This window comes from Pyrus communis, chromosome 4 (assembly GCF_041283825.1).
Source record: "Pyrus communis isolate YQ-2024b chromosome 4, ASM4128382v1, whole genome shotgun sequence".
Taxonomy (NCBI): domain Eukaryota; kingdom Viridiplantae; phylum Streptophyta; class Magnoliopsida; order Rosales; family Rosaceae; genus Pyrus; species Pyrus communis.
The window spans coordinates 24180041-24193072 of record NC_142568.1 but is presented as its reverse complement, the minus strand read 5'-3'; the positions used below and the strand labels follow the sequence as shown (position 1 = coordinate 24193072).

General features: G+C 39.1%; 3 protein-coding genes across 4 annotated transcripts; 2 read left to right on the top strand and 1 right to left on the bottom strand.

Annotated features, from left to right (window-relative positions):
- Positions 1–23: 23 nt before the first annotated feature.
- On the top strand, positions 24–4386 carry LOC137721710 (ferrochelatase-2, chloroplastic). The gene is made up of 9 exons (XM_068460736.2): positions 24–598; positions 884–1027; positions 1177–1278; positions 1608–1711; positions 1792–1918; positions 2406–2558; positions 3174–3274; positions 3444–3645; positions 3822–4386. The coding sequence occupies exons 1-9, from the start codon at positions 245–247 to the stop codon at positions 4044–4046; spliced, it is 1512 nt and encodes a 503-aa protein (XP_068316837.2). The 5' UTR covers positions 24–244; the 3' UTR covers positions 4047–4386.
- A 933-nt stretch (positions 4387–5319) lies between these two features.
- On the top strand, positions 5320–10388 carry LOC137721705 (uncharacterized). Of its 2 annotated transcripts, none has more exons than XM_068460731.2 (4): positions 5320–5497; positions 7462–8504; positions 8599–8906; positions 8985–10388. In XM_068460731.2, the coding sequence occupies exons 2-4, from the start codon at positions 7586–7588 to the stop codon at positions 10212–10214; spliced, it is 2457 nt and encodes an 818-aa protein (XP_068316832.1). In that variant the 5' UTR covers positions 5320–5497; positions 7462–7585; the 3' UTR covers positions 10215–10388. The 2 variants fall into 2 exon arrangements, with proteins under 2 accessions (XP_068316832.1, XP_088549282.1); XM_088693156.1 differs by having other exon boundaries at positions 5360–5497; positions 8596–8906.
- Positions 10352–12837, bottom strand: LOC137721706 (putative wall-associated receptor kinase-like 16). Its single transcript, XM_068460732.2, has 2 exons — positions 11840–12837; positions 10352–11611 (listed from the first exon to the last, which is right to left on the bottom strand). Exons 1-2 carry the CDS (start codon positions 12651–12653, stop codon positions 10485–10487), a joined length of 1941 nt encoding a protein of 646 aa, XP_068316833.2. The 5' UTR covers positions 12654–12837; the 3' UTR covers positions 10352–10484.
- Positions 12838–13032: the final 195 nt, after the last annotated feature.

Genomic DNA, 13032 nt, shown 5'->3' with positions numbered 1-13032 from the left:
TTTCTTACCGCGAATCCGGGTAGGATTAAATGATGGGAGCGTCACGGGTCCGATTCAAACCCGATTGAATGGGGATTCAAATCCTCAGAAGTGAGAGAGAGAGTGAGTGAGAGTGGCTCCAAGCACGCCACGTGTATTAACGGCGCACTCAGCACCCATAGCCAAACGCCTACCGCTTGTTCTTCTCTCTCTGCTCTGTACACTCTGCAACTTGCCCTCTCACTCTCAGTCGAGGCCTCGAACAATGGCGGCCGAATCCATAGCAAGGCTACCGTGGACAATCTCCTCCTCCGTCGACCACCGCCTTCCGCGGCGCGGAGGTTTATTCTGTGCCTCTCACAGTCACACCTTGGCAGCTCCAGCTAGAAATTGCGTCGTGGCCAGATACTCCTCGACGCAATCCGCTCTGCTGCTCTCCAAGAGCTCGCTTCGGAAATCCCTGCCACCGCTAAAGGCGTTGGTGGCGTCGGAAACTTTGGATATTGCAACGACGCCGATCAACGGCGATGATAAAGTCGGAGTCTTGCTGCTTAACCTCGGTGGGCCCGAGACTCTCGACGACGTCCAGCCCTTCTTGTTTAACCTCTTCGCCGACCCGGTAACTTCCTCGGGCTTTTATTTTCGGGATTTTTTGAGTTTAATTTCTGAATTTAGTAACTTTAAAGTGTGTGAATTTGAATTTAGTAAATTTTAAGTGTGTGAATTTGAATTTAGTAACTTTAAAGTGTGTGAATTTGAATTTAGTAACTTTAAAGTGTGTGAATTTGAATTTAGTAAATTTTAAGTGTGTGAATTTGAATTTAGTAACTTTAATTTGTGTGGATTTAAATTGAAACTTATTGTATTGGGTAGTGATTTTGAATGTGTGTGGAAAAATGGGCAGGATATCATTAGACTGCCAAGGTTGTTTCGGTTTCTTCAGAAGCCATTGGCGCAGTTTATATCCGCACTGAGGGCGCCAAAGAGTAAAGAAGGCTACGCCTCCATTGGTGGCGGCTCTCCTCTGCGACGAATAACTGATGCACAGGCATGAACTCTCTAACTTTCTCTTCACATTGACCTCAAGTTCTGTTAAATAACTTAAATTGCATGCATATCGTAGAAAGTGTAGCGCTTTGAGCTTGATGGAAATGCTGTCTAATCTGAATTTCATTTGGTTCTCTTTTCTTCATTCAGGCAGAAGAGTTGAGGAAGGCCCTTTATGCGAAGGATGTCTCGGCAAAAGTGTACGTGGGAATGCGTTATTGGCATCCATTTACTGAAGAAGCTATAGAAGAGGTATTTTGGTATGCTTTCATCTTGATTTTCGATGTATCTGTCAATGATATCAGAGTTATGTACTTATTATAGTTTACGTTGTCTTGTACAATAAACAAATATATAGTTCTTGTTGAATCATTCCACTTCAATTTTTGCTTCACAAATTACTTGAGACATGCTCTTCTGTCTTTAACTATGGTGCCACTTAATAATTATGGTTGTTCCGCACTGTTGCCAAGTCTTGGGTTAAGTCCACAGGTAACATGCAAATGTGTTATGAGATTTAGATTTTTGATTGGGGTTAAAAGTTCATGGATCTGGTTATTGATTTTAAAAATATGTTGTAGATAAAAAGAGATGGAATTACAAAACTTGTTGTCCTTCCACTTTATCCGCAATTTTCAATATCGACTAGTGGTTCAAGCCTTCGGCTCTTGGAGAGTATATTCCGGTGATGTCTAACTCTAACTATGTTTTCCCATATCAGTGCCTCAAATTATAATCTTTAAACTGACCCGATAAGTTCATCAGGGAGGATGAATATCTTGTCAACATGCAGCACACAGTTATACCATCTTGGTACCAGCGTGAAGGGTACATAACAGCAATGGCAAATTTGATTGAAAAAGAGCTTCAGCGTTTTGACAGCCCTGAGAAGGTACTGTTAAATCCTTCTTTTTTGCATTGATTTTCATGTCTCTAAGTGAGTTACTTATCCTGCATTTTGAACTAAATGAAAGAAAAACTACCTCATAGGGTTTTACAATTCTCATGGCAGACCAAAGGTTCCTTTAATATCTATTTAGTGGGGTATATTGGGAATTGTCTTATTATCCCATGTTTGCTCATAAGTTTTCAAACAAGGCTGCCTCAAAAAGCATGCTATCTCGCTGTAACTTTCCTTTCTTCTATTATAAAATGACACATTTGGATGTGGTTTCTTAGCGGTTGAGTGTTACTGTAGCAAGTTTTTAGTGCTGCGGGAGACTACAGTTATGGTGTATAAATGTGCGGTATGATATTCAATTTTTTTTCTGTTCTGCTGTAGCTTTTCTCTTACTGACACTGAAGTTCCAAAACGAAGTTACTTGTCATATCATCCTGTTGTAAATGTTAGTGTGCTTATTTAGTAATGTGCATTGCAGGTAATGATATTCTTTAGCGCGCATGGGGTGCCACTTGCATATGTGGAAGAGGCTGGTGATCCATACAAGGCGGAGATGGAGGAATGCATAGATTTGATAATGGAAGAGTTGGAAACGAGAAAAATAACTAATGCGTACACCCTTGCCTATCAGGTGCATTTGTGCTTTTAATTTGATCTGATTTTAATTATCTTCACATTTAGAACTATCAGTAGTTAAAGTTCACTTTATCTAGAGCTCCTTTTGTCTTTTAAATTCCAAACCATCTGGTAAGTACATTCAAATGAAGAGAAGAGTCATGAAACGAATCAAAACATCATAATATATGAGAAGAAAGGGAAACTAGAACTTGCTTAGTGCAGATGCAGTGGCCATTGAGTTGTGACATGTGAGTCCGCAGTGATGGAGAGGTGGAAGAGTGCAAAGCAATTCTGGACAATATATTTATGTAAATAAAAGAAGTAGCAGTTGTTGTAGCCCCTTATGCACATGTATACTTAAGATTTTTTTTCTTAAAGAAGTACATCAGAAAGTGATCCTTGATAAACAAGAAAACAAAATACTAATTCAAAATCAGAAATAATATCTAAATAAATCCTAGGAAACATGAATAGGGATACGTTAGGGCTTTCATGAATAGGGATAGGTTTTTCAAATATCATGTACTTATCATTTTTTGTTTAGATTTGTTTATTATTCCATATCTGTCTTATACATCCACGATATATTCTCTGTGACTTGGTTGATAGTTAGTGAATGTTCTTACAGAGCAGAGTTGGACCTGTGGAGTGGTTAAAACCTTACACGGATGAGACAATAATTGAGCTTGGGCAGAAGGGAGTTAAAAGGTTGCTGGCAGTCCCAATAAGGTAATTTTTGTCATCGTTTGTTTCCCCCATTGCTAGCTGTATATTAACTGCATACTCTCTCATATTGTGGAAATTAGTTCCGTGTCATTAAACCCCTTCCACATTCGAACATACGTAGGAGTTGTGGAAATTAGTTCCGTGTCATTAAAGTTTGATGCCTGATCCACAGCTTTGTCAGTGAGCATATTGAAACTCTAGAAGAAATCGATGTTGAGTACAAAGAACTGGCTCTGAAATCTGGTATAGATATCTGGGGGCGTGTTCCTGCACTAGGATGTGAACCGACCTTCATTTCCGACTTGGCAGACGCGGTGATTGAGAGCTTGCCATATGTTGGAGCTATGGCAGTCTCACATATTGAAGCTCGACAGGTAAACTCTCTCCTGAACCATGTTGTGTTGTGTGTGCCGTCTGCGTGCTTGAGTGCATGGGTGGTGGCAGAAGCTGACTTAATAGTATCAGTTTTCATTTGTTTGCCCCTGCTGTTTTATAGTATCAGTTTTCATTTGTTTGTCTTTGGATGGTGGTTTCGGGTATTTTATTGCAGTCTTTAGTTCCACTTGGGAGTGTGGAAGAGTTGTTAGCGACATATGATTCACAGCGTAGGGAGCTACCGGCACCTGTGACAGTTTGGGAATGGGGTTGGACAAAAAGTGCCGAGACTTGGAACGGAAGAGCAGCTATGTTGGCAGTGGTGGTTCTTCTGGTCCTAGAAGTCACCACCGGGGAAGGGTTTCTGCACCAATGGGGCATATTGCCTTTACATCGTTAAATCTAACCTCTACATCTCTCTCCCTTCTCCCTTGCCCTCTTCTTCTTTCTATATCTTACTTAAGTGTACCTCTTCATAGTATTGAGCCTCCTTTTTTCTCTCCTCCCATACATGTAAGTTACATACTGATGCATTTGAGTCCCGCTTACACGATCGGATTTCAGCTGTCCGGGTGCAGCACTCTGGGGAAAAAAGTTGAAAACTTGTATGATGTATAAATCGTCTGTAATTTGTATCGCACAGTGTTCTGTGAAAGTTTTGAGCTCTACTTTGACACGTTTTCTTGGGGTTGAACTCTCATTGTTCAATGGCAAGAAGCTAGCCTAAATTCAAATATTCAGAGCAATTTGTGTACTTAGGCAGATGATTACTGGTTGAGTAGGAACCAACCTTACATGGTTTTCGGTTATTTTCATCTAGTTTGGACGTTAATGTGTGCACGTTGTTTTACACACACACACACACACACACATACCTATATATGTATATATGTATATATATATGATGACTCTTCATTTTTAACTATCGAATCAAATGAATCGAAAAAAATTAAATCACAAAAATTAATAAAGGGTGTGTAGGAGGTAAAAATGAGTGTGTGGATAACATCACTTTTGACTAAACTACATCAAACTAATGTTAAACCGTGCAAGATAGAGAGAACAAATTTATATGACATGAGCATATTCTCACGATATTGAGGATAGTATATCCATTGACGTTTGGTATACAATATTATATATCTATTCTACAATTTTCATAATATGTCACCGTTATAGGGTTCCTTAAAAGTGCTTTTAAAATGTCTGAAAGCACTTTTAATAAAATTGATTTTGAGTTCCAAAAGCATTATGTGTTTTTTGACCGAATGTTAGATATGTATTTTTTGCAAAAAGCCCTTAAAAATGTTTTTTTTAAAATCCACTTAAATTTTTACTAAAAGTTGGTTTTAAAAAACTTTTTCACTCAAAGCATTTTTAATTATTTAAAAATACTTTCAAATGAGCTCGTAGTATACCCTATCATGATCGTTAAGTGGATGTTCTTTCACATTAATAATTTATCATACGTTGATCTATGTATAGTGTACAATTTTTTGTACTTTTTGAACTCACATTAAACGTGATATTAATCATTCTTTAATATAAGAGAGCAATTTATATAAAATAAATTTAATTAGATATTATATTATATTATTAAATTAAAAAGTCACTGTGTTCCTTCTCTCGTGGTTGGGAGACGTTTAAAATTAGAAGCCGAAAAAGACGAAAAAAGAAGAAACGTTTCGATGAGTCACTCTGTCACTTCACACTCACTGATAGATGCTCTCTCTCTCTCCCCTCTGCCTTTCTACTGAGGAACAGCAAAGCACTCAAATTTTTCTACAAAAAACAGAGGTCTCACCGGCGGTGGGTGCACTGCTTCGACGTCGTTTTTTTCGCTGAGCTCCGGTTTGATCCATCTCCCTTTTTTTATCTGATGCTTTCTATTCAAGTGTATGTTTGTCTGTGGAAATTGCAGAATTTTCCTTTTATTGCTTCTTGAAAAATGAGGTAATTTTTCAATTGCTTCGTGGAAAACGAGGTTAATGCTGGAAAACAAAAACAAATTTAGAAAATTTAAACGGGAATGATGCTTGGCTGCTCAATGGAACATTTTGGGTGTTTAATTAGCAAACCCATGTGAGAAAATGTGTGTAAATCGCCCTCGAATTGCCAGAGGACATGGAGTTCTCTGCAATTTTGTAAGCTTAGAGAGAAGTCCATGAATTCAAAGTTGAATATTTAAGTAAAAGTTGTGTTCTTGGAATGTTTTATGGTGTTCTTGGAATGTTTTATGGGTTTTGATTTGGTGGAGCATGTTTAGTTTATAAACAGGTATGCTTTTGTGTTGGGTTTTGGTTAAGGTAAAAATTGTGTTCTTGGTTGAATTTCGAGCTCTTCCTTGAAGTTCATGAATTCAAAGTGGAATACTAAAGTAAAAGTTGTGTTCTTGGAATGTTTTATGGGTTTTAATTTGGTATAGCATGTGTTGCTTGGAAACAGGTATGGTTTTCGTGTGCTAGGTAGTGTAAGTGCGCGTGTTTCGGTTTTGGTTTTGAGTAAATTTTGAATTTTTAGCTCTTCCTTGAAGTAAGAGTTGTGTTCTTGGTTGAGTTTCGAGCTCTTCCTTGAAGTTCATGAATTCAAAGTGGAATATTAAAGTAAAAGTTGTGTTCTTGGAATGTTTTATGTTTTTTTAATTTGGTATAGCATGTGTTGTTTGGAAACAGCTATGCTTTTCGTGTGCTAGGTAGCGCAAGTGTGCGTGTTTCGGTTTTGGATTTGGATAAATTTTGAATTTCCAGCTCTTCCTTGAAGTAAAAGTTGTGTTCTTGGTTGAATTTTGAGCTTTTCCTTGAAGTTCATGAATTCAAAGTGGAGTATTAAAGTAAAAGTTGTGTTCTTGGAATGTTTTATGGGTTTTAATTTGGTATAGCATGTGTTGTTTGGAAAGGGGTATGGTTTTCGTGTGCTAGGTGGTGTAAGTGTGTGTGTTTTGGTTTTGGGTAAATTTTGAATTTCTAGCTCTTCCTTGAGGTAAGAGTTGTGTTCTTGGTTGAGTTTCGAGCTCTTCCTTGAAGTTCATGAATTCAAAGTGGAATATTAAAGTAAAAGTTGTGTTCTTGGAATGTTTTATGTTTTTACTTTGGTATAGCATGTGTTGTTTGGAAACAGGTATGGTTTTCGTGTGCTAGGTAGTGTAAGTTTGTGTGTTTCGGTTTTGGATTTGGATAAATTTTGAATTTCCAGCTCTCCCTTGAAGTAAAAGTTATGTTCTTGGTTGAATTTTGAGCTTTTCCTTGAAGTTCATGAATTCAAAGTGGAATATTAAAGTAAAAGTTGTGTTATTGGAATGTTATATGGGTTTTAATTTGGTATAGCATGTGTTGTTTGGAAACAGGTATGGTTTTCGTGTGCTGGGTAGCGTAAGTGTGCGTGTTTCGGTTTTGGATTTGGATAAATTCTGAATTGGCAGCTCTTCCTTAGCATATAGAACTAAGGATTTACAGTAAAGTAGTCGAATTCTACATGGAGGCATGGACTATAGGGCCTATGTTTGATGACAATGAATATCATTACTATGAAGAAAAAAGAGAGACGGAATATATGAAAAGTAGAAGTGGGAACAAAAATCTCGTTTTTAACTATTCTAAACAGATTTTCTTTTTTCAAATTTAAATGCTTTTAGCTAGCAAATATTAGCGCTTATAAATGTCAAGTACCATTGGTATCTGCTGCAGTCCCTATGAAACTGATCACCATTTGGGAATAGAATGGGAATCTATCTTTTGCCTTCATCTGTCATTGACTTGTGTTTTATGAGTTTTAAATTGCTTTTTAGTTAACTAGATCTTCTTCCTTAACTTTTGCAGGTTTTTCTGTGTTGTAAATGTTAATGAATAGTGGAAGAACTAGATATTTCGTGTTGTAGAAGTGTGTTTTTGGATGGGGTCTTAAGGTTTGGAATTGCTGCAAGATTTCTCTTGAGAAGCTTAAATGTCAGGGACCAACGTGATTTTAACGTACAAGCGAAAGCGGCAATCAAGAAAAGATCTTGTAGAGGGACATGAGTGCCATGATGCTCTTTTTGTTGCTCCGAGTGATACTTCTCCATGTAGAGAAGACTTGCAAGTTCATTTGATTGAAGAGCGTTCAGCCAAAGACTATAGCAGACTGGAGGATAAGAAACAAGTTAAAGTATCTGAGCCGAGACAATTGACAATTAATTCCCATAAATTTCTGACAAGTCTCAATGAGGGTCCCTCCGAAAGGGATGCGTATGGATCGTCTTCTATGGACCTATCATTGGAGAATAAGTCAAGTCACCAGAAAGTTGGCTCATCCTCAAATACTAATAGTGAAGCGTTGGTTGATGATAGTAATGTTGGAGGGAGGTTAGTTTGCAGGTTGACAGGGAATGCCACTGAAATGACTACTGATTTTGTCCGACCGAAATCATCATCATCATCATTTGAAAGAAAAAGTGGCTCTAAATGTGTTGGTATATCACTAAGATTGAATGTATCAAACCTGGAAGACACTGATTCACTCTCTAAAAATAAGGTAGACAACTCATGTGGTGATTCAGCTGTGCAGACCAAGTCGACTGCCCCGTTGATTACTTTCTGCCGAAGGAAAAAAAGAAGAAAGGATACAGATAAGTCTGATATACAAAGAAAATCTGTGCCTGTGGAAAACAATTGCTCATTGGTAACCAAATTGAGTAATTCTGTTTGTGCTAATGCCGCTTCATGTGACGAAACTTCCCCTGAAAACTGCTCAGTAAATCATGAGACAGATTTGAAGCACTCCATAGACGAAGCTCAAGTTTTGTCAAGTGATGATCTTAAAGCGACAGAAATCCCTCGTTTAGGCAGATCACTTCCTTACTTGGACCTGTCTGTTATCCCAACTGGTAAGACTTCATAAATTTCTAGGCATGCATTATTGAACCAGTAACACTATTAATTCACATTCCATTTTAACTGACAAGACATTCTTACTAGCAGATTCATGCGGCACCGTGGACTGCAATTTTGACTTAAACTTGAGTCCTGCTAAGCAACCTGACGCTGATGTGCCAAAAACTGTGGGGGACTCGTTGGATTCTACTAGCAGAAATCATGCCGCTGTATTACATAAACTGTCTCCTCCACAAATGTTGGCTGAGAGAACTGGAAGAGTGGAAACTCAAGCCTCACAATTACACAGAGATAGATTTGAATTTTTAGAAGTTGGTGCCAGAGGCAAAGATGATGATGATAAAGTTGGTTCTCTGATTTCCGAGGAATATACTTCCAAAAATAAATGTCTGCAGGTACGTTTTGAAAGTCTTCTTGTTTGAATATTTGGGATTAGTTTGCCTGCCAAATAATTTTAGTTTATATCATTTCAGCTGTTTCCAGAAGAAAAAACCAGTGACATTTTTTGCCCTGTGATAACACATCCTGAGGTAGTTGCTTCTATAGCTACAGAACGGAGAAAAGTTCTTCAGTTGGGAGGCCAACATGATCAACCAAAACAAGGATCTCCTATGTTTTTGGGTCCATCCTTAACAGAAAAACCTGTATTTGCAGGATGTGCTGCCAATACCTGCTTCAATACATCTCCCTTCTTGAACTCCATCATTGGAACAAGAGAATTCATCCGAGATGCAGCGCTCCAATCTTCTTCAAGCCGTTTATCATCAGTTTTGAGGCACAAGCTTATGTATGACAGTGTAGTAAGCCAAGTAAAAGCTTTGAATGAAAAGGGTGGTTTTCATGACAAATATATGCCATATAATACCATGTGGTCTGAAGAAGAGTTGGATTTTCTATGGATGGGCGTGAGAAGATATGGACGGGACAATTGGAATGCTATGTTAAGGGATCCAAGATTGCACTTCTCACCACGGAGGGTGGAAAGGGACTTAGCTGAGCAGTGGGAAGAGGAACAATCAAAACTTTTTAGTGGCATTTGTGTTCCCCAATTGGGATGCAACTATTTCTCGGGTCCAAAAAGAGGAATATGGAAAGAAAATACAGCAGACATGACCCAAGTTTCACTTGGCGATGTTGATGCTTGTAGAGGAGGTGATGTCTCGAGGAGGCCACTATTCAAGTCGGCTTATACTTGCAACAATGGCAATGAAAACCACCGGAGGCCTCTTGGTTACACAAAGAGGACATCACGTTTTGAAATGGGAAGGGACACACATGAAGATGATGAATTTAGTATTCTAAATAGAAGTAGAAGAATTCGGAGGGGTGAGTTATTATCGACTGATGTCCCCACAACTTGCACTGGAGCACAGGGAAATTTGCCCCACTGGCTCAGAGAAGCTGTTGCTTCTCCACCCCCAAATGTGCCTTCAACTGTTTCATCAATTGCTCATTCAGACAGGTTGAATGTCACCCTTGCTGGTTTTGATCGTCGGGAATCACATTTGGCACCAAGGAATGAAATGAAGGTTACATGTGGTGGTTTAAGAGTAAATGCTCCTCTTTTCAACTACTCATCGGTAGGACTTGGGACGGGGAAACAGAGAAGGGATCATTCTCGTCGTGACGGTAAACAAGAAGACGTAATTATTATAGCCAGCGATGGTTCTTCTGAAGAGACTATATCTGATGATCGTAGGTAGCTTGGCAGGTGGAAATCTGTTTGTTTACGGGAAGCCGTACAAAGGTGGTGTACACAGTTTGTTAGTCAGGCAATTTGTTAACGAGTTTTAGTCTCTGTAATTCCACTAATAGAAGTATAATACTACTAGACCGCAGCTTCAGAAATTTAAAAAATTTGATACGACTTTGCTAAATTTCAACAAAATATTAACTTACAAATCCCGGTTACATCGTACTGAATGGAACTACCAAAAACTAGGGAAGCAAATTAAAATAGTTGTGTTTCGAATTCAAAGCGATGCAGATTCAATTTCCATGGGGAAATCAATGCTTTGCTCTATAGGATCTTCTTGGAACGTTTCATGGCATCTTTGAGCGTTCCTCAATCCTTCCAACTCTGTTGATACCTCTTTCATACTAGGCCTCTTTGCCCCATTCAGCCTCAAACACCGCTTTGCAAGCTCTGCAATCGTGCGAATTTGCTCAACATCTGCATCTCTAGCCACTTGAGGATCCAAAATCTGAACGAGTTCATCTTCCCTGGTCAATGAAATGAATGATGCAACCAGGTTTTCTCCTTCATCTTTTGCAAAAGAATATGGGGTGTGTCCAGTTAGTATCTCCACGAGCGTAACTCCGAAGCTATAGGTATCACTTCTGTCTGTGAACTTACAAGATTGGAAGTACTCGGGATCCATGTACCCGAAAGTCCCCTGTACTTGTGTCGTCAAGTGAGTTTTGTCAAGGGGAACTGATTTGGAAGTCCCAAAGTCGGATACTTTAGCACTGTAGTTATGGTCTAGAAGTATGTTAGACGACTTGATGTCTCTATGATAGATGGGGATTGAAGCTGCTGAGTGCATATAAGCTATTGCTCCGGCAACTTCACAAGCGATCCTTAAACGGTAATCCCACGAAAGTGATGATTCGGTGGAGTCTTTCTTCTGACGGATATGATGGGTGAGAGTTCCATTAGAAATATACTCGTATACTAGCAATGGAACCTCCGTCTCCAAGCAACAACCAAGCAATTTCACGATGTTTCGATGATTGATTTGAGTTAGAATGACAACTTCATTGATGAATTGCTCAATCTGATTTTCGTCTATCGCCCTAGACCTTTTAACCGCTACTATGGTACCGTCAGGTAACATCCCTTTATAAACTGTGCCATAACCTCCTTCCCCTAGAAACCGGCTCTCGTTGTAGTTATCTGTTGCTCTCTCCAACTCCTCTGCAGTAAATAGTTTAGCATTGCTACTAATTCCATAAGATGAGAATTTTTCTCGCAACAGGAAGCCCCCATTTTGCTTGAAAAATTTTTCCTTACGGGTTTTGGTTCTCCTTCTCTTCAGGCATTGATATAAATAGTAGCATAAAAGGAACACGCATATGAATGCAAACCCAATCCCAATACCTGTCAAGTAAATTAGACAACAAAGAAAAAACCAATTAGCTCACGTCAAGTTGAAAATTCGAGTACTCCACACAGACATAGTTGTTAGAAGAATGTAAAGTCCGACATTTGAAACGTGACAAAATAAAATACGACATGTAATGAATAATTTTACTACTAATTACATCGATGCATTTTTGTACATCGGCCTGCTAGACTGTGTAAGATATAGAGGATAGATATATATACCTAGCAGCGTGACCAACTTCGCCGGAAACTTTTTGCCGTTGCGAATGCAATCGACATTTTCTAGGATACTCCCATTTGCAACGAAATTACCATCAGAAGTAGGGCATTTCTTGCTTTTGAGGGGAACAAGAACAGTTGTATTAGGGTCGATAATGCTGTCCCGTGACAACAAATTTGCCTCCAGTATACTTTGACTGTTGACCCCAAGCATCTCTCCGATTGTTGTAACTGTATCGTTCATGGCTACTATATATGTCAGCAGGGATGTAATCCCTTCTGCAGTTTGATTTTCGCTTGGACAAGCGCATCTCACCGGAACTGTTAACACTGCTCCCACCGGAATCTCTTCAGGGTCGTAGTAATTCTGACCTATCAGAGACTGACATGTAGTCAGGCCTTGGAAAGTGCCGAGGGCCGTCCAATAATACGTATCGCCTTCTGTCACGGTGTAAGGAGAGAAGTGCTGGAAGATATTGCCCGAACATGAACAAGAAACTGGAACTACAACCAACCTGTTGCTTGGAATCTTGTCACTTGCTGAAACATTGTTAACTGAGGCAATCTCTGAGGCTTCGGAGGCGAGGAGAGAGGCGATGCTGATGGCGGTGTCATGGGGTGGCCGCGATCTGAACGTGACGAAGGACTGGCAGGACTTGACACTGCCATCACAGAGGTACCCTTTTGATATGGCAGGGTTACTGGAGCAGTTGAACTGTGTGTTGTTGATGTATTCCTGCTGAGCCTGTGCTGGTTGATAAAATAGAGACACACACAGGCATGCATAGAGGAAATAATTGAAAGAAAACAGTTCCATTATATCTGGTTAATGGAGTTTTAGTTTTTCTTTCGAAATCTTAGAGCAAGCCATAAGTAAGCAAGCTAGCTTGAGCTCTTTGATCCTTGACTAAATAAAAAAAAAATGGAGATTAGGTTTGGCGTGAATTTCATATTGATGTCCAAACTTGTCAAGGTCAGCAATATTGTGCTCTAGTCAGAATTATCGGCTTGAAGATATGAAAGGGATTGTTACGTCGCATTGTCATTGGTCGTACGTGTCGAGTCATCAAATCATAAGAAAATTCTAAGGACTTGCTTGCACGACTTAGAATTATCGCATGACAGATGTGTTAAAGGAAAAGAAATCACACGATTTGATTGAGAGTGGTTGTAGCTTCTGAAATTGTCAACTCTTA